This window comes from Scyliorhinus canicula, chromosome 2 (genome assembly GCF_902713615.1).
Source record: "Scyliorhinus canicula chromosome 2, sScyCan1.1, whole genome shotgun sequence".
In the NCBI taxonomy this organism is placed as follows: Eukaryota; Metazoa; Chordata; class Chondrichthyes; order Carcharhiniformes; family Scyliorhinidae; genus Scyliorhinus; species Scyliorhinus canicula.
This window is the reverse complement of record NC_052147.1, coordinates 207,896,853-207,918,435: the sequence shown is the minus strand read 5'-3', so window position 1 is coordinate 207,918,435 and position 21,583 is coordinate 207,896,853. Positions and strand designations below refer to the sequence as shown.

Below are 21,583 nucleotides of genomic sequence, written 5' to 3'. Positions count from 1 at the left end.
TATTTCTATGATGAATGTCGCTATATCCCAATGCTGAACAAGTTTTGAATCTTAACTAGTTGGGATTCACCAAGTAAAGCTAGAATTTCCCCAAGAGACAAATAACTTTTAGGAAACATACAATTGTGCATCCAGCAGTAGTGATTAGAACCAGGTCACTTGTCTGCCCTTTAAATTGGAAAAGTTACAAAGAAACAAATATTTTAATTAAAAAACATCTCCACACAGCTCAAGAAATTAACACATCATACACCTAAAACTGAACATCATTTAACAACTGGCATCCTTGCTTAGCTCCTGGCGAAGGAGGGTGCCGGACTCGTTTTGCCGCAGGCCAGGCACCATTTGTACGAGGCGCTGGATCGGGTGGCATGTAACGAGGTGGAGAATGGCACTTCCGTGATGAACGGCGTAACGGTTGTACATCTACAGCACGTGGGCCCGAGGACTCCCCCTCTGAGGCGTCCTGTGTCTCCATCTCAGAGTCGGAGTCCACTGCCTCCGTTATCTCGGCATCCCTATCTCCACGTAGTTCTGCAATGACCTGCGCAGGGTTTGAGTGCGGCCCCAGAGGAAGATTGTGAGGAATACTCTCCACTGTGTCTGGTCTCTGTGGCTGTAGAAGTGAGCTCCGGGGGCGGGAATTTTTGGAAAAAATGGTCTTCTCGACCGAACGTGGTCTACATGCTTGCACTGGAGACAACCCTGGGCTTGCACCTGCTAAGTGATAGGGCCCCTTCGGCAATAGATAACGCCAGGGACCCACTGGGCACCACCAGCAAAATTTCGAACAAACACTGGGTCACCGGGCACAAACTGCCGAATCGGCCAATGCAGAGAAAGGCCATGTCCCTGCCGTTCTTGAGTGTGGCGTACGTTTGCACCAATGACCGGCAAGACCATGCTAAGGCGTGTGCGAAGTCTCCGGCCCATTAGGAGTTCCGCGGGAGACACCCCAGTCACCCCATGTGGAGTGGTCCTGAATGAAAACAAAAAAGAGCCAGTTTCGTATCCATAGACCCAGAAGATTGCTTCTTTAGGCAGCGTTTGAATGTCTGCACTGTGCACTCCACCAACCCATTGGAAGCCGAATGGTATGGGGCGGTGTGAATATGGCGTATGCCGTCCATCTTCATGAACCTCGCAAACTCCTCACTTGTGAACGGAGTGCCGTTGTCCGTGACCAGCACCTCAGGGAGGCCATGCGTACTGAAAGACAATCGCATCTTCTCGATTGTTGTGCAGGATGTTGTGCCTACCATCTTATGCATCTCTAACCATTTAGACTGGGCATCAATTAATAGAAAGGAGATGGATCCTGGAAAAGGGCCGGTGAAATTCCGCATGTAAGCGCACCCAAGGCCGCCCTAGCCATTCCCAGTGATCTAGGGGCTTGACCGACGGAAGCTTCTGATGCTCCTGGCAAACGGAGCAGTTTTGGACCACCTTCTCAATGTCGGTGTCGTGGCCTGACCTCCAGACATAACTCCAGGCCAACATTTTCATTTTGGTCACACCCGGATGCCCATTGTGCAAGTCCCTTAGTTATCAGCTCCTGTATTTTTTCCAGGACAATAACACACGCCCCCAACGAGAGGATACTGTCTTCCACGCTAAATTCTGACAGCTTGGAGGAAAATGCGCGCAACTCGCCTGGGAGCTGCCTATGTTGCCCACCATACAGGACTACGTGCCGAACCTTTGACAGGACTGGCTCCGTCTGGGTGCACTCACGGATCTGTGATGCCGTGACAGGCAAGGAGTCCATAACATCTAGGGTTGCAACCACCTCACCGGTCGCGGGGGTCGACATGGGGCCAGTTGACAAAGGCAATCGGCTCAGTACGTCGGCATTCGCTATCTGGGTCCCTGGTTTATGCTCCTGGAAATACTCGTAGGCAGCGAGCAACAAAGCCAGCGCTGGATCTGTGCGGAAGCAATGGGCAGTATTGACTTATCCTCTCGGAAAAGTCCCAGAAGAGGCTTATGATCAGTCACAATAGTGAAATGGCTGCCATACACATACTGGTGGAAGCGTTTCACCGCAAAGACCACCGCCAGGCCCTCCATCTCGATCTGCACGTACTAGGGCTGGTTTAGCACAGGGCTAAATAGCTGGCTTTTAAAACAGACCAAGGCTGGCCAGCAGCACGGTTCAATTCCCGTACCAGCCTCCCCGAACAGGGGTCGGAATGTGCCTACTAGGGGCTTTTCACAGTAACTTCATTTGAAGCCTACTTGTAACAATAAGCAATTTACATTTCATTTCATTTCTTTTCCGCTGCAGTCAATGTGCGGGAGGTGAAAGTTATTCGCCGCTCGGTACCGTTCTCCATCTTGTGGGACAGGACGGCCCTAATACCATACAGGGACGCATCACACGTGATGAGCAAAGGCTTTCCAGGATCATAGTGGGTTAGTAACCCAGACAACGACAATTGTTGTTTTACCCACCGGAAAGCGGTTTCTTGCAGCTGACCCCAAACCCAGGTGTGATTCTTCTTTAGCAGAAGGTGCAACAGGGCCAGCGCAATTGCCAGATTGGGGAGGAACTTCCCGTAATAGTTTACGAGGGCAAGAAAAGAACAAAGCTGCAAAGTGTCAGTCGGGGCGGGCACCTGTTGAAATGCGCACCTTCTCTGCAACGGGGTGCAAACCATCGTGGTCCACCCAATAACCCAGGTAGGCTACGTCCTTCACCTGAAAGACGCACTTTGTACAACGTAAATGGACTCCAGCCTCTGAAAAGCGTCGAAGGACAGCCTCCAAATTGTCCAAATGTTCCTGCTCCGACGTCCCTGTAATCAAAACGTCGTCCAAGTAGACAGCGACACACGGTAAACCTCTGAAGATGCCCTCCATGACGCGTTGAAAGAGGATACTCCAACGGGCAACCGTGTATATTCATACAAGCCCCAGTGTGTATGAATAGTTACAAAAGGCCGGGAGGCAGGGTCCAGCTCCAACTATAGGTAGGCATGACTCGTATCTAATTTTGTGAACGAGAGTCCGCCGCAAAGCTTCACGTAGAGATCTTTTATGCGGGGTTTTGGATATCGGTTGAGCCGGAAAGCCGTATTCACTGTAAGTTTATAGTCGCTGCACAAGCAAACTGTGGCAGCTTGTTTCATTACAGGTACAGTTGGCGCTGCCCAGTCAGCAAAACGGACGGGCCTGATAATACCCAAGGACTCCAAACGAGTGAGCTCCCCTTCTACCTTCTCGAGCAAGGCGTAAGGCACCGGGCGCGCCCAGAAATAGCGCGGCGTGGCTCCTGGTTCGACTTGGATACGGGCTACGGCCCCTTTAATTTTCCCCAAACCGGGCTGGAAAACATCTGGGTATCATCCTAGCACCTCAGTCAACCCTCCAGAAACTGTTTGGAGGATGTGCTGCCACTGCAACCGCAAATGGCGCAACCAGTCCCGACCCAGCAGGCTGGGCCCGTGGCCACGCACCACGATAAGTGGGAAACGCCCATCCTGGTGTCCATAAACAACAGGGGTCATCGTAGTTCATGCAATGTCCAATGGTTCCCCCGTGTAGGTGGCTAACCTGGCCTGTGTGTCGGTTAAGGTAAGGGTCTGTATACCCTGCTTGATGTGGTCGAATGTCCTCTCGGCAATCACGGCGACTGCTGCACCAGTGTCCAACTCCATCTCAAGCGGGTGAACATTGACCAGTACTGTTACCTTAATGGGGGCCACATGGGGAGCTGCCACACAATGCAGCTGCAGGCAGTCGTCCTCCGTCTCCACGTCCTCGGGAGCAGTCGCTGCAGGTTCATCCAAATGGAAGGTACGGCCCCTGGGCTGGCCCCAGTTTCCGTTGTAACGCCGGTGCCGCTGGCACCCCAGGACCAGCGTCCGCGACCGGGTCGGCGCCCACAAGTCCGACACTGACATGGCTCCTCATCCATCGGTTCTGGAGAAGATTCTCTTCGGGGAGGAACGTCCAGCGGCCACTGGCATCGATCTGGACGCCGCCCCACCCAAGGTACCGCAGGGGTGCGGGAAGACGCTTTTGGATGGAAGGGTTTGCACCCCAAGGCGTGCACCTCCATTCCCTGTAGCTCCTGCACTCCCCGTTCTGCGCTCACTCGATACAATATTATTTGAATGGCCTGTTGAAAGGTCAATGTTGGCTCGGCTAACAACTTTCTCTGGGTGGTCGCGTTGTTAATACCGCAAACCAAACAGTCCCATAACATTTCTGACGAGGTCTCACCATAGTCACAGTACTCCACAGTCCTGCGTAGTCTGGATAGAAACTCTGCAAGGGATTCTCCTGGGGTCCTCGCAGCGGTATTGAAACGGTAACGCTGGACTATCGTGGACGAGATTGGGTTAAAATGTTACCCCACTAAGGTCGCAAGTTCATCTAACGTCTTGGGTGTCCAGCGCACCTGGGTACCTAAGGCTCCTAATCACCCTAAACGTATGCGGGCTGCAAGCGGTGAGCAAAATGACCACCTGGCGCTCGTTTACGGTGATGTTGTTTGCCCGGACGTAGTAACGCATCCGTCGTGCGTACTGATTTCAACTTTCCAGCGCAGCATGAAAGAAATCCAAACGTCCATACAGAGGCATGGTGTAACAAAAAATCACTTCCAACCTATGTCCAACAAAAATTCAGGGAGGTGACTTCAGCAGCGTAGACAGCTATCCGCTTCAATTCTCGTCGCCAGTTCTGTGAGGGCCGCGAACACACACAACAGCAGCAGCAGTATTCTCTTGCTGCTCACTCCGCTCTAGCTGGTTCCAAACTGGCCAGCTGTATTTATGCAGGGACTCTGCTCATGATTTCTCCGCCCCCTCATTGGGGAAGTTCATACTCCCGGAGGATTGTGGGATTGCCATTAGTCCCCAGTCAGTGGTAAGCAGGCAGGTTATAACAATGTCTAAAAGGGAAAACCTCCTTGCCATCAGTACGCAAAAAGACGAAACTACTCCAACAACAAATTAATCCAAATTCCACATTTAGCAGGGCCCACGTTAGATTGAAAATGTTAACATTTGTACTGCTTGTTGGATGGCCAGTAAAAATAGCAGTCTCTGAAAACAAGTAATCCTTAGAAAAGGAGCTTACCTTGAAAGAAGGAAACAAAATTCATCCACATCTGAAGAAGGCCTTGATCTTCCAAGAAACGTTTTGCCACACTTTGGTGGGAAAGGATATTTATAAAATCGCTAACCAAAGGCCAATAAGTGTTGTTCTTTAAGAGTGGTTCACCACAGTTTACAACAACGTGAAAATTGTTTTCTTCGTCTAAATAGTGAGAAACAGACAATCCAAAATGAAAACACAACGGTAGATGTAGAGCTACATCAGAAAATTCAGGGCATTCTTTTCACAGATTGGTCATTACAAACCGAAGCAATTTTGAAAATCCTGAAAATGATGTTCTAGCATTTGCTAGGTTCTATTACATTGTGCCCAATAAGAGATAAACAAAGACTAGAAAGCTTGTTCAAGACTGGGTTTATTTGTCAATGTGCTTGAGAAAAGCAACCTTCAAAAGGATTAGAATACCATAAAATTGATTTTCAGCTCACCTTGCAACTCACTCTTGATAAGGCAACTTTCCATCATATAAAGTAACACAGTGACCATTATTTCCAGGAGCTGACACTCTTCGGTCACCTGCCGCGCCAACTCTTCATTGCTAAATAACTGAACACTAATATGAACAATTCTATTGGACATAGTGTCTGACTCATGGCTCTTAATCAGAGTTTTCATAATGAAGGCATAATGTTGAACGAATGTTTTAGTAAAAGCTATCTGCAAAAACAAAAAGCAAAAATTAATGCTGCAACATTTCACTGCAGAAGAGATGGGATCATATAAAAGGTAAACAGATACCATGTAGTCCATGTGGCCTTCCAAACTCAGTTTGATCGTCTGATAGAATTGGGAGAGGAATTTTCCCCAGAGTATTTCTTCCCCAATGTGGCATTTATGTACCTTTGCAAGGAAATTACAAGATTGCAGAGGAGGGTGGGAAGCATCGCGCCATGATATTCCAGCTATCGCAGGGCAGGTTTGATGGGCCAGGTGGTTTTATTTTGCCATAGATTTTGTTTTTTTCCTAACTTTGGTGAAATCAAGGCTGAAATGTGCTCGGTCTGTCCATTTTAACCAAAGTGGCTGAGAACACCAAAGTACTTGCTGTAACCTCCACCTGGATGGGAGTTACAAATGGGTCCAGGAGTCCTAATTTGTATTCTATCTAATACCTTTGTAGGGGAAGCAAATGCATAATCAATTGATCAAACATTTCACCAAACTACCCACAGAAGTATGTGGCATCAGCTTCAAAGGACAGAACATAGTAATACACATCTAACTGGTGGAAATTAAGATCAAGTCTTTGCTCAACTACATCACAGAATGGTCGGGCACATGCCCATATCCACTGTTTCGAATTCCAAATCTGACCTGGATCATCGTATTAAAAAACCTTAAGAAAATCCATGCTCAAGCACCTTTCTGCAGCTAGTGCAAAAGCGGCACAAGCAGAGGTCTCACATCGGGTCAGATTACTTACTCAGCTCAGGACATGAATGCATTTCAAAATATAAATTGGAAAACCTTCCATTGCAAATTATTTGCTTAGTTACATGCTTTCTAATAATGTAAACTGAACAGAGACAGTGAGACTTCAACCTCTAGGAATTTAATTTTTTCATATTCAGTGCAAAACCTTTCACAGATTTTTCCTTTGGGAAGATTACAACTTACATGAATAAATTCTTATTTCTTTCTTTATTCTGCAATGCTTGGCAGTCCAGAAAACAATGACGCAGTTCAAATTTGCCTTTTCCTCCTCTGGTATCTAGGATTTTTATTTCTAGAAATTATTTGCACTTAAAGCCCAATACAATTGTCAAGAGGAACTTAGTACATCTGGACAATTGCCAGGTAAACCCTTACATGGGAAGTTCCAAAAGAGATTCCCCAGCTCATCATTGAGATACTCCTTAAATGTGACACTGGGGAACCAGGAAGTTATGGGCCAGAGATACTAAACTTCTGCGTTACTACAGATATTTAGCTCTTTGCCTCGGTGTCAAGGGCAGCACAGTGGTTAGCACTTCTGACTCACAGCGCCAGGGACCTGGATTCGATTCCGGCCTTGCATGACTCTTGTAGAGTTTGTTCATTCTCCCCGTGTCTGCGTAAGTTTCCTCAGGGTGCTCTGCTTTCCTCCCACAGTCCAAAGATGTGCAGTTTTGGTGGATTGGCCATGCTAAATTGCCTTTAATGTCCAACAGTTATGTGGGGTACGGAGGAGTGGGCCTAGGTAGGATGTTCGTTCAGAGTGTCGGTGCAGACCCGATGGGCCAAATGGCCTTCTTCTGCACTGTAAGGTTTCTATGTTTCTATTATGAACATGGTACCATCATGACATCAATTAGAAACATAGAAAAGTTATGGTGCAGAAGGAGGCCATTCTGCCTATCATTTTGGCACCAGCCAGACTTCCAGTGGCGGCCATGAAGTGTCGCACATTTGGTGGGTCCCACTTGTGGTCGGACTTTTGGACCTTTGCCCCAAATTTCTACCGGACTTGAACTGTAAAACTGAAGACAGAGGCAATTATGTACTGAATTCCCACATCGGTGCATCGAGAGAAGGACTAGAAGTGCTCGTAAAGGCAGAAACAGAAAGGCAGAGAAGGCTTGGGCTGAAGCGAGAGACATCATGGCAGAGGACCGGACCTCTGGATTGTCGACCAGGCGGTCAACGGAGCAGCTGATGCAAGTTATTCAGGAAGGCTTTGCTAAGCAGAAACAGGACTGCTTGGACCCAATAAAAGTCGATTGAGCGGCTGGAGATTAGATTGGACGCCCAAGATCGGGCGATCCAGAAGGTGGAGAAGGCGTGGCTGAGCAGGAGGAACATCAAACTGCGGTGGAGTTGGAGGTGGGGATGCTGAGAGACCAGCAGAAGACGCTCCTGGAGAAGGTGGAGAACCCAGGGACTAGGTCCCGCCGGCAGAACTTGAGAATTGTTGGGCTCCCGGGGGGGTCCGAAGGAGCAGACGCTGGGGCATACTTCACAAATATGTTTGAGAAGCTGCTGGGGGATGGGGCATTCTTCCGACCCTTGGAGGTGGACAGGGCACACAGAGCGCTCGCGAGGAAGCCGTGAACGGGAGACCCCTTTGAGGGCAATAGTGGTGAGATTCCACAGGTCCTTTGATAAGGAGCGCATTCTACAGTGGGCCAAGCAGACACGGAGCTGTAAGTGGGACAATAGTATCCTGCGGGTCTACCAAGACCTGAGTGTGGAGATGGCCAGGAGAAGAGCAGGCTTCAACTAGATTAGGCCGATCCTTTTTAAGAAAAAGGTGAAGTTCGGACTGTTGTATCCGCCCGTCTCTGGTCACGTACGAGGAACAGCACTTTTATTTCGAGTCGCCTGAGGATGCGCTGGACTTTGTGAAAAGGAAAGGACTGATGGTGGACTGAGAACTTTTGAACTTTGCTGCAATGTTCATGTTTTTTTTTTCTTTTGTTTCTCTGTTCTTTTTAAACAACGAGTTTCTCTTTTTTCATTTTGTGGAAGCGGTTTGTAATGCCTTCTGTATTGATTTGGGACCAGTGAATGAGTTACGGTCTTCATTTGCACTGTTGGGGGATGGAGGTGTGCTTATTTAGATTTTGGTGTTTTTCTTTCGGCCAATTGTGTGGGGATTGTTTGATGTTTGTATGAGCTGGGGGGGGGGGGGGGGGGGGGGGGGGGGGGGGCAATAGGTGGGAGACTATCCGGTGCCAGATATGCGGGCCACCAAGCTAGCTGCACAGGCTAGCTCGCGGAAGGGGGGGTGGTGGTGGTGCATATGTTCGGTTTATCAAAGGGGTTGGGTTACAGAGTGTTGTTACTGGGGGGGGGGGTGTTCTGCTGACGAGGGAGGGTCTTGGGCCAATGGACAGAGAGGAGGTTGGAGGCGGAGGCTGCCTGGGAGCGGGCCAGTGGAGGCGCGGAGGATGGGGCTGGAGGCGGGCCCAAAAATGGGGATGGTTGATCGGCAGGAGGGGGGCAATGAGCCCACCAACTGGGCTGATCACCTGGAATGTTCGAGGGTTACATGGGCCGGTCAAGAGGGCACGTGTGTTTGCGCATCTTAGGGGACTAAAGGCAGACGTGGTAATGTTGCAGGAGACGCACTTTGGAGTAACTGACCAGGTTAGACTGAGGAAAGGCTGGGTCAGTCAGGTCTTTCACTCAGGACTGGATTCAAAGACGAGAGGGGTCGCGATCCTGATCAATAAGCGGGTGGTGTTTGAAGTGGGTAGAATAGTTTTGGACGTGGGAGGTCGGTACATTATGGTCAGTGGGAAACTGGAGGGGTGCAGGTGGTATCAGTAAATGTGTGCGCACCAAATTGGGATGATGTGGAGTTTATAAAGAGGATGTTGGGGAAGATACTAGACCTGGACTCGCACAGGTTGGTCATGAGAGAGGACTGCAACACAGTTATTGACCCTGACTTGGAACGGTCAAGCTCGAAAATGGGCAGAGTGCCAGCAATGGCAAAGGAACTAAAAGGGTTCATGGAGCAGATGGGGGGTTGAATCCATGGAGATTTGGGCAGCCGAGGGTGAAGGAGTTCTCCTTCTACTCGCACGTGCATAAAGTTTACTCCCGGATTGATTTCTTCATTTTGAGCAAGGCCTTACTGGCAGGGGTGGTGGATACGGGGTACTCGGCGATCACAATCTCAGACCATGCTCCGCACTGGGTTGACCTGCAGGTTACTAAAGACAGTAACCAGCACCCGCACTGGAGGTTAGATGTGGGACTTTTGGCTGACGAAGGAGTGTGCGAGCGGCTGAGGAAATGTATTCAGAACTACCTGCAGGTCAAGACACGTGGGAAATTTCAGCAGTGATAGTCTGGGAAGCACTGAAGGCGGTGGTCAGGGGGGAGCTGATCTCGATACGGGCCCATAGGGAGAAGGTGGACTGGACAGATACGGACCGACTGGTTAAGGAGATACTACAGATCGATAGGAGGTATGCGGAAACCCCCGAGGCAGGGCTTTTAAGGGAATGGCGGAGGCTACAGGCGGAGTTTGGCTTGTTAACCACAGGGAGGGCGGTCGAGCAGCTGAGAAAGACGAGGGGGGCGGTCTATGAGTATGTAGAGAAGGCCAGTAGAATGCTTGCACAGCAGCTTAGAAAGAGGGAGGCAGCCAGGGTAATAGGGAAAGTAACGGAGCTGAGAACCTGGTTGGAGATTCAGCAGGGGTGAATAAGACATTTTGGGATTTCTACAGTAGGCTGTATAGGTCGGAATGGGGCCGGAGGGTATGAGCCACTTCTTGGGGGGGTGCTGAATTTCCCAAAGGTGGACGGGGAACTGGTAGAAGGGCTGGGGGCCCCGATCGGGTTTGAAGAGATAGTGGAGGGTCTGAAGGCCATGCAGGCGGGTAAAGCCCTGGGGCCGGACTGGAACCCAGTGGAGTTTTATAAAACGTTCTCTGGGATATTGGGGCCGGTGTTGATGAAGATGTTCAATGAGGCAAGGGAAAGAGGGGTGCTGCCCCCGATGATGTCACAGGCCACGATTTCGCTTATTCTGAAGCGGGACAAGAACCCGGAGCTGGTTCAGAACAGGCCGATATCCCTGTTGAATGTGGAAGCCAAACTGCTGGTCAAATTTTTGTCTTCCAGGATTGAGGATTGTGTTCCGAGCTTTATTGGGGAGGACCAGACAGGGTTTGTTAAGGGCAGGCAGTTGATGGCCAATGTAAGGAGGTTGCTGAATGAGATTATGATGCCCCCGGAAGGTAGGGAGGTGGAGATAGTGATCGCAATGGATGCAGAAAGGGCTTTTGATCGGGTGGAATGGGATTATTTTTGTAAGGTATTGGGACGGTTCAGAATTGAGCGATGCTTTATTGACTGGGTTAGGTTGCTGTATCAGGCTCCTGTGGCATGTGTACGGACAAATAGGACAACATCGGACTATTTTAGCCTGCACCGGGGGACGAGACAGGGATGCCCCCTCTCCCCACTGTTGTTCGTGCTAGCTATAGAGCCGTTGGCAATTGCTCGGAGAGCCTCAAGGGACTGGTTTTGAGGGGGGGGAATATAACCATGATCAGGAAGTGGGTGGTGGGTGAGGGGTCGGCATGGGAGCATATGGAGCCGGCTTCATGCACGGGCACCAGTTTGGGGGCGTTGGTAACTGCACAGAGACCTGCTTCTGTATGTATCGGGCCCATTAAAGGGGATGTAAGAAATCATGAGGATTCTTGGGGAATTCGGTTGGTTTTCGGGAGATAAGCTAAATATGGGGAAAAGTGAGATGTTTGCGGTCCAGGCGAGGGGACGGGAGAGGCAATTGGAGGAGCTGCCATTTAGATTAGAAGAGGGAAGCTTTAGGTACCTAGGCATTCAAGTGGCACGGGAATGGTACCAGCTGCATAAATTTAATCTGGCCCGGCTAGTGGACCAAATGAAGGACGATTTTCGGAGATGGGACGCGCTCCCATTGTCATTAGCTGGGAGGGTGCAGACGGTGAAGATGACGGTCCTCCCGAGATTCCTGTTCGTGTTTTAATGTCTCCCCATCTTTATTCCGCGGTCCTTTTTTAAGCGGGTCAACAAAGTGATCTCTGGCTGTTTGGGCGGGTAAGATCCCGCGGGTAAGGAAGGTAATGCTAGAGCGGAGTCAGGGAGAGGGCGGGCTGGCGCTGCCAAATTTTAGTAACTATTACTTGGCAGCGAATATAACCATAACCGGTTTCATGCACGGTCACCAGTTTGGGGGCGTTGGTAACTGCGCCTCTGCCATTCCCACCGGCACGGTACTCCACCAGCCCAGTGGTGGTGGCGGCCCTGAGAGTCTGGGGGCAATGGAGGAGACATGTGGGAGCAGAGGGAGCATTGGTCTGGTCCCCAATCTGTAATAATCACCGGTTTGCCCCGGGAAGTATGGCTGGGGGAGTTCCGGATATGGCGGAGAGCAGGGATTGAGAGGACGGGGGATATGTTTATAGGGGGGAGCTTTCCGAGTATGAGGCCGCTGGAGGAGATGTTTGGGATGGCGAGATTAAACAATTTCAGGTATCTGCATGTGCGGGACTTCCTACGTAAACAGGTGTCAACCATCCCGTTCCTACCTCCAAGAGGGATTCAGGACAGGGTAATTTGCAGAGGGTGGGTGGGAGAAGGGAGCGTCTCGGACATTTACAAGGAACTTATGGGGTCAGAGGAGATGCAAACCGAGGAGCTGAAGCGCAAGTGGGAGGAGGAGCTGGGAGGAGAGATAGGGGATGGTCTCTGGGCGGATGCGTTGAGTAGAGTCAACACGTCCGCAACATGTGCCAGGCTCAGCCTGATACAATTAAGGTCGTTCAACTTGTCCTGGGCATGTCCAAAGCTTAGGGGATTGTGGCAGGGGTTTGCAGATGTCATGCCTACGGTTTTAAAAACAAGGGAGGCACCGTGTCCAGGGGTGGCAATTTTCAGGGTGTCAGAAGATCTGGGAATCCAGGAGGAGAAAGAGGCAGACGTTCTGGCCTTTGCTTCCCTGGTAGCCCAGAGACGGATATTATTAGCTTGGAGGGACTCAAAGCCCCTGAAGTCGGAGACCTGGCTATCTGACATGGCCAGCGTTCTCAGTTTGGAGAAAATCAAGTTCGCCTCGAGAGAGTCAATGTTAGGGTTCGTCCGGAGGTGGCAACCGTTCGTCGACTTCTTTGCGGAAAATTAATAGTCAGCAGAAGTTTGGGGTGGGGGGGGGGGGGGGGGGGGGGGTAGTTTAGCTTAGAGTAGGGGGTTAATAAAGGTGGGACCTGTAAGGGAGACGGCTTTTGCACTATGTTTATAGTTTCATGTACATTGTTTATTGTGTTGTTATAATACCAAAAAAACCTCAATAAAATGTTTATTAAAAAAAAATTCTGCACCAGCCAAAATAGCAGAAAAAGAACCTAGCCACTCATTTTAATCACATTTTCCAGCACCTGGTCCATAGCATTGCAGGTTACAGCACTTCTGATGCAGGCCCGGGTACGTTTTAAATTCTCATCTGGAGGGTAGTGAATTCCAGGCGCCCACCACCCTCTGGATGAGAATATTTTTCTTCATGTCTCCTCAAATCATTCAATCTTGAATCTATTTCCCCTGGTTATTGACCCCCAGCTAGAGGAAACAAATCTTTTCTGTCTGCGCTATCTAGGCCCCTCATACCTTTGTGCACCTCAATTAGGTCACCCCTTCGCATCCTCTGTTCTGAGGATAACAACCCTAACCTATCCAATCCCTCCACATAGCTGCAATTTTCAAGCCCAGGAAATATTTTTGTATATCTCCTCTGCACTCTCTCCAGACCAATGATATCATAAAATCCCTACAGTGGAGAAGGAGGCCGTTTGCACCAACCCTCCAAAAGAGCACCCTACCTAGCTTGACCAATCCCCCCGCCCACGCAGCCCTATCCCCTGTAATCCCACCCGAACATCCCTGGACAATAAGGGCCAATTTATCACGGCCAATCCCCTAAACTGCACATCTTTGGACTGTGGGAGAAAACTGGAGCACCCGGAGGGAACCCACACAGACCCAGGGAGAACATGAAAACTCCACACAGTCACCCAAGGCAGGAATCGAACCAGGGTCCCTGGAGCAGTGTGGCGGCAGTGCTAACCATTGTGACGCCCTTCCTGTAACGTGGTGACCAGAACTGTACACAAAACTCCAGTTGTGGCTTAACCAAAGTTTTACACAGTTCCATCATTACATCCCTGCATTTTTATTCAATACTTCCTCCAATGAAGGAAAGCATTCCATGTGCTCTCTTGACGACCTTGTCCACCTGTCCTGCTACCTTCAAGGATCTGTGACTTGCACTCCTTTCCTCAACTGCACATTCTCTTAATGTTTATTGAATATTCCCTTGTATTGTCCTCTCCAAATACATTACCTCACACTGTTCCAGATTGAATTTCATTTGCCACTTTTCTGCCTACTCAACCAAACCATTGATATAATTCTGGACAGCTATTCTCTTCACTATTAACTACATGGTCAATTTTTGGGTCACCTACAAATTTTCCAATCATTTAATGAATAATCTTTATTATCACAAGTAGGCTTAACAGTGCAATGAAGTTACTGCGAAAAGCCTTAGTCATGCCACCGCAATTAAATCTAAATCATTAATATATACAACAAACATCAAGTGCCCCAACACTGAAGCCTGTGGAACACCACTGGAAACCGTTTTCCATTCGCAAGTACATCCATTGATCATGACCCTTTGTTTTCTGTCACTTAGCCAATTTTGGATCCAACCTGCCAACTTCCCTTGTATCACATAAGATCTCACTTTTCTGACCAGTCTGCCATGTGGGCCCTTGTCAAATGCCTTGTTGAAATCCAAGTGGGCAATATCCACTGCATTACCCTAATCAAACTTCCTAGTTACTTCCTTAAAAAATTGTATTAAGCTAGTAAGCACAACAACATGATGACTATCCTTGATCAATCTGTGCTTTTCAAAGTGACAGTTTATCCTATCTCTCAGAATTGTTCCTATAATTTGCCCACTATTACAGTATAATTATACTTTAATATAACAATTTTTGTATCACGTCCATCACAACACGGGAGGTGTTAGCTATCCTGTATTAACATACTTAAAGAGACACATGCAGGAGGCATCAATTCAACAGTTTTGATATCGCAGGGAGTACAACTCCATTGGATTGTCAAATCAAATACAACTTTGGAAGTTTGTTGTAGTTTTTTGATTAAATGATTACGTGTGTAGACTTGATCATTAGCCTGAAATTTAGCCTGTGCTGTCCTGACATGCAAATTTTTATTGTCAGGATGCAAGCTCTACTGGGTGCAACTGCAATGAACAAAACACACAGCTCAAGATAGATAATATAAAAAGGACATTGCCTTGCTGGAACCAACATATAGCTACTCATCTCAGGTGTGCAAGTGGATTTTGAACAGATTCACCAACATATAGCTACTCATCTCAGGTGTGCAAGTGGATTTTGAACAGATTCTTGGAAAAAGAGTTCCATATTAAATTAAGGTAACATTTTGAAATTATCATATCATAGAATTTACAGTCCATCGAGTCTGCACTGGCTCTTGGAAAGAGTACCCTACCCAAGGTCAACACCTCCACGCTATCCCCATACCCAGTAACCCCAACCAACACCAAGGGCAATTTTGGACACTAAGGGCAATTTATCATGGCCAATCCACCTAACCTGCACATCTTTGGGCTGTGGAATCTTTAAAGGAAAGCTTTATTCATAAAATCTACTTTACTTGCTGTTGTTATCAAAGATTATTTTAAAACAACATGACTTAAATGTCCCTGTCTGAAATTGAAAAGCATTAAGTTATTATTTGGTTTCAGTTAATAGCAGTTGAATCATACACATGCATAGATACAATATACATACCTTATAGTTCTGATCAGGCAGCATGTTTAGTAGAAAGGTTACCATTTTTTGAGGAAATTCATATTTGACAGTCCAAAACAATATCTCTTCTAGAAAGCATTTATGTTTCAAAATATCCATGATGGATGAATCTGAAATGCAATATAAAAATAGGGTTTGCATATCTTGCTGGGTGAAATCTGACAACTTTAATCTGTTGTGTCAAATTCAGGTTTGAATCGGTTTGAAGATTACTGGTATTTACGGAAGAGTCTGTTGTGAGCACCGATAAGTTCTGATCTGCAGGTTTCAAGGAATCACAGTAGCAGTCTGATCACTACCAAGTGACAAATCAGAATGCAGAATTACTCAGTTAGAAACATCTGCACAAAGACAGGATTAAAAGAATTAGCTTTTTTTTTTAAATAAGTATGACATGCCTCATGGATCAAATAAAAGTTCTCAGGCTAACAAATGTCAAACAAGGTTTTTAGTGTGACATTTCTTTTAGGTTGTGAAAGTCAACGTTAAAGACAGTTAATGTAGCAACTTATTTTTGCATAATGAAACACTCAAGTATCATGCAGACTTTAATTTTGTTCTTCTAATGTTTTAATTTTGAGTAAAACTTGCCATGAGGATAAGATTTCCCTTGATTTTTTAAAAATATTTCCTCTGAATCAGTTTGAAATATCAGTCACAGACAACAGCTCCACCTCACAAGCATTCCAAATGTTTTCACCCTAAACACAGTTGCTTCAAGCTAAAATTTAGCTCATGACTTCCATCTAATGGCGCTCCAGTGGTTTGTCCTGTTGGATATTCTTTAATGTACACGCAAGGAAGACTACCTTGCCCAGCTTTGCATTCCAACTGGTGTCCTCAATTTCCTGGTTATAATCATTACGACTTTGAATATCCAAAGATAAAATGGAGGAAAAAGTAAGGTGTTCCAGGCTTTCTACTCTGTGATATATTTCATTCCAATAGGAAAAGGAGCTAGTGAAGTGGGGCAAATAAGCACGGTCAGATAGTAAAAGATAAGAATACTTGATGGGAAAATACAGTAAATTTCAGGGATAACTAGTCCAGATGAATAACAAAGAAAATGTTGTGCACAAGAAAAGACGTATTGGGAAACAATCAAATGAAGATAATTAAAAAACATTACTAGCCATATTCCCAAAGTAGCAATAGTAAGACAGTGAGATAAGAAACAAAAAGTAAAACAAAACTAAATAAAGGAATGTATGAAAAATCCAGGGCTCATAATGTCAAAAGAAAATCAACAAAATATAGAAAATAAACAAAAATTAGAAATAATTACATTAACACTGCAATGAAGTGACTGTGAAAATCCCAGAGTCGCCAAATTCCAGCGCCTGCTCGGGTACAAGGAGGGAGAATTCAGAATGCCAAAATTACCTAACAAGCATGTCTTTCGGGTCTTGTGGGAGGAAACCGGATCACCTGGTGGAAACCCACACAGAGGCAGGGAGAACATGCAGACTCCGCACAGACTGTTACCCAAGCTGGGAATCGAACCTGGGACCTTGGAGCTGTGAAGCAACAGTGCTCACCACTGTGCTACCGTGCCGCACAGCAGGACAGCACAGTGGCCCAGTGGTTAGCACTGCTGCCTCATGACGCGAGGACTTAGGTTGGATCCCAGCCCCATGTCACTGTCCATGTGGAGTTCGCACATTCTCCCAGTGTGGGTCTCACCTTCACAACCCAAAATGATGTGCAGTGTAGGTGAATTGGCCACGCTAAATTGCCTCTTAATTAAGAAAAAAGAATTGGACATGTCAATTGGATTGTAAATGTCAGAAAAAGGAAATGGTATGCAAGGATGAGCCTGATACAGTTCAAGGTGGTGCTCAGGGTGCATAGGACTCGGGCGAGAATGAATGGCTTCTTTCAGGGGGTAGCAGATGAGTGAGAGAGATGTGGCCGGGGGCCAGCGAATCACGCGCACATGTTTTGGGGTTGTGAAAAATTGGGAAGATTCTGGGCGGGAGTGTTCGCGGTCTTAGCCAGGATAGTGGAGGAGTGGCCCCGGACCTTTTGGTGGCAATATTTAGGGTTTCAGAGAAGCCGGAGCTCATGGAGAGGAGGAAGGCCGATGTCATGGTCTTCGCCTCTCTGATTGCACAGCGACGAATTTTGCTAGAGTGGCAGTCAGCATCGCCACCGGGGGAAGCAGCATGTACAACTTCCTGCGGTTAGAGAAGATAAAGTATGAGTAAAGGGGCTCAGCAGGGGAGTTCAAGAAAAGGTGGGGGATGTTTGTGACCGTGTTTGAGGAGCTGTTCGTCGTGCAGGCGGGGGGGGGGGGGGGGGGGGGAGTTGGAAATTTGGGAAAGAAATGCCTCATGAAATGCAAAGTGAGAAATTTGGGGAGAAATAACAAGGAAAGAGCATATTCGTGAAATAGTAAACTTCAAAAAGAATTGATGAGGCCAGATAAACAAATCTTTAAAAACAGGTGGACAAGTTATGAGACTTTTTTAAGTCGGAAGCTGGGAGTCATTTTTTAAAAGAGGAAAAAGATGGATAGGGTGTGAAATGCTTGACCAGAAACAGTAACCATAAAAGGCTTTCAAAGGAAAGTTGATTGATACTTGAAAAATATATTAAAATGTATAAGAGCAATTGGATCACTCTTTCAGAAAGTGTAATGAGCTAAATTACCTCCTCTTCTACTTTAAAATGTCATTATTCTACATCATCAAAAGCAACTTTACTATTACATATTCACAATATGGAACAGGCTGCCCAACACAATGTTTAGTTGTAATTTTCTTTTAAATTTACCCTTTCACGTCCCTCATCTCATAACAAATTAAGTGTTGTTCTTCATTTTGCTGTTCATAGGGAACTGTTGGGGGAGAAAGAGTCGAAAAAAGGTGTGCAAGGCAAACATTCTTTTCATGCTATTGTTTTCACAGCAAGCTCCAGAATGACTTGAAATATTTAAATCAGATATGCAGGCAAGAAACAGCAAAAGAGGGACATATCTCCATCCATTCAGCTAATATAACAACACTACTTGTTGCCCAACCAAAGTTAACTGCTATATCAGCTACATGATTCCCAAAGTGGGAAAAATTCACAAATTTTGTGGCTCAAAAACAGCAGCATCAATTTTTAATAAAATTATACAATAACCCACCTAACCACCAATATGTCTTGACACCATAATTGCCATTGGTTGAATTCTTGGTCTTAGCTTCACCAGCAGGTAAGATAACAACAGTTCCACAAGGTGTTTCCACAAAAAAAATGACTTTTTTTTATACAGCAAGGCACCACATACACCATTCTCATCTACTGACGAAAGAGCTGCTTCACGGAACTTTTATTATTTTCTCTGTACAGTGGAGTCCCATTCTACTGGGTCTAAGTACCACAACATTAAGTGGATAAACTATTTGGGGGGAAAACTCAAGATAATAATAATCTTTATTGTCACAAGTAGGCTTACATTACCACTGCAACGAAGTTACCGTGAAAAGTCGCCAGATTCCGCCGTCTGTTCGGGTATACGGAGGGAGAACTCAGAATGTCCAAATTACCTAACAGCACTTCTTTCGGGACTTGTGGGAGGAAACCAGAGCACCCAGAGGAAACCCTCTCAGATGCAGGGAGAACGTGTAGATTCCGCACAGACACTGACCCAAACTGGCAATCGAACATGGGACCCTGGTGCTGTGAAGCAACAGTACTAACCACTATGCTACCGTGAGTATCAGAACTTAGTCAGGTGGACAATATTCGGCTACCATGCCTTCTTTCCGAGCAACATTGAATGGACCCTAGTCCAGGCAGCTACAGCAGGGCAGAATTCATCTTATTGGAACTCTTAAAACGTGCAAATAGCAGCAAAAAATGGAAATTTATTAACAAATCCAAGTAACTCACATTATAGATGCTAATTGCCCCTTGAAACGACAAACACTTGCAAATTATGAGTTGCAGACAGCCCTTAATGCATCGTGTATATTTAAAACTCAGGATAAACAAGGCAGATGAAAAAAAAATTAAAATCAGCTTTTGTTATTTTTTTTCCCCAGGACATCTAGCAGGAGGGAAACCACTATTTCTGGAATTAAATATTTTTATCACCGAGATAAAAGGAGTTTCTCTCTCGCCATGGATAATATGTGAAGATCACAAATACATGGAAAGTTAGGAATTAACAAGCAGGGAAGAAATCATCAATCAGTGTGTGTGTGTGTGTGTGTGCGCGTGTGTGGGGAGGGGGGGGGGGGGGGGGGGCGGGGGGGGGGGGGGTCTCCAAAATTGCCAGAATGGGTTGAAATGGACAACTTGGAAGGGGGGCAGAGATGGAGAGAATAGCTTCACTTTTCATGCAGGACACAATGAACTCGATGAAAGATGTGACACCTTTCTCCATTGATTCTGGTACAAATTCTAGGGTTCTCTGCCATACAGCAATAACGATGTCATCAAGCAGGCCAAGTGGCCAAACATACTGAAAAATTCTTCAAGATAACAAACCAGGAAATAAAAAGGTTTTAGCTTTTATTTTTATACTTTTACAGAAATCGAAATGAAGATTAGGACATAAACATGGGATTAAGGTAGAAACTGAAATAGCAAGGTATAAAAATAGTTCTATTGAATTTTTAAGGATAAAACAGAGAAATTTAACATTACACAAATAAAAGATTTGTTTTACCAGGCCAGAAAAGTTCCTAAATGGTAATAATGCACAATTAACACACCTCATTCAACAAGGTGTAACTTTATGGTTTCAAGTGTGACTAATAGTGTAAATAAAGTAAAAGCACAAAACAAATTAGTGAGATCTAATTATTTCCCGCAACAGCCCACCATGTGAAGATGTGGAAAGTCAATGACGGAAACTCCTGGATTTCATGTTTAAAACGAGTATAAAACAAGCATGCCGCACCAGAAAACGGGTGTGGCAGGACGGAGAATCCCGCCCATGAAATTCAAAGGAGCATGTATAAATCCATAAATATGAAGGTGATTTAAATGATACATATACGAAAAGCAAAACACTGGGCAATACAGATCGGATTCAGAAGAGACAAAAAGACTGATTACCACCTATCATGCTCTTTTAGTTGTTAAATCAGAGCTCCTTCATGTTGAACACCACTTCATAGAAGCAGAGGGTAGCAAGGCAACCAAATGTATTTTGGATGGGTGTTTCATTGTTCATCGCCAAGTGTATTTCTGTAGCACATCACAGAATGTTTATTACACAGAAGGTGGCCATTTGACCCATTGTGTCTGCACCGGCTTTCCAAACGAGCATCATAACCTTGTGCTATTCCCCTGCACATTTCTATTCAAGTAACCATCTAATGCCCACTTGAATGCCTGGATTGAACCTGCCTACACCACACTTCCAGGCAGTGCATTCCAGACCCAAACCACTTGTTGTGTGAAAAGGTTTTTTCTCACTTCGCATTTGCTTTATTTGCAAATGACTTTAAATTTGTGCCCTCTCATTCTTGATCTTTTTACAAGCGGGAACAATTTCTCCCTAACTACTCTATCTGGTCCTCTCATGACTTTGAACATCTCTATCAAATCTCCTCAGAGAATAGTTCCAACCTCTCCAATCTATCCTCAAAGCTGAAGTTTCTCATCCCTGGAATCATTCTTGTAAACTTCTTCTGTACTCTGTCCAATGTGTTCACATCTTCCTATAGAATGGCACCCAGAACTGTACACAATACCCCAGCTGAAGTTTACCTGTTGTCTTGTATAAGTTCAGGATAACCTCCTTGCTCTTGTATTCTATGTCCTGATTAATAAAGCCCAGAATACTGTAAGCTTTACTAACTCCTCTCTCCTCTTGTCTTATCACCTTCAATGATCTATGATGTGGACATGCCGGCGTTGGACTGGGGTGAGCACAGTAAGAAGTCTTACAACACCAGGTTAAAGTCCAACAGGTTTGTTTCAAACACCGGCTTTCGGAGTACTGTTCCTTCCTCGTCTGAGGAAGAAGCAGTGCTCCGAAAGCTAGTGTTTGAAACAAACCTGTTGGACTTTAACCTGGTGTTGTAAGACTTCAATGATCTATGCACATATACGACACTCAGGCTCCTGCTCCGCTTAAGAATTTGACCTGTTACTTTAGAATGTCTC

At 46.2% G+C, this 21,583-nt stretch overlaps 1 protein-coding gene across 1 annotated transcript in view; it reads right to left on the bottom strand.

Annotated features, from left to right (window-relative positions):
- Nucleotides 1–21,583, bottom strand: part of ubr3 (ubiquitin protein ligase E3 component n-recognin 3) — a 466,944-nt gene that overhangs the window by 386,211 nt on the left and 59,150 nt on the right. Inside the window, exons 7-9 of the mRNA XM_038790293.1 lie at nt 15,452–15,582; nt 5,556–5,784; nt 5,089–5,268 (exon numbers count right to left, since the gene is read on the bottom strand). Coding sequence (XP_038646221.1) covers nt 5,089–5,268; nt 5,556–5,784; nt 15,452–15,582 — 540 coding nt within the window. The remainder of the gene's footprint in view (nt 1–5,088; nt 5,269–5,555; nt 5,785–15,451; nt 15,583–21,583) is intronic.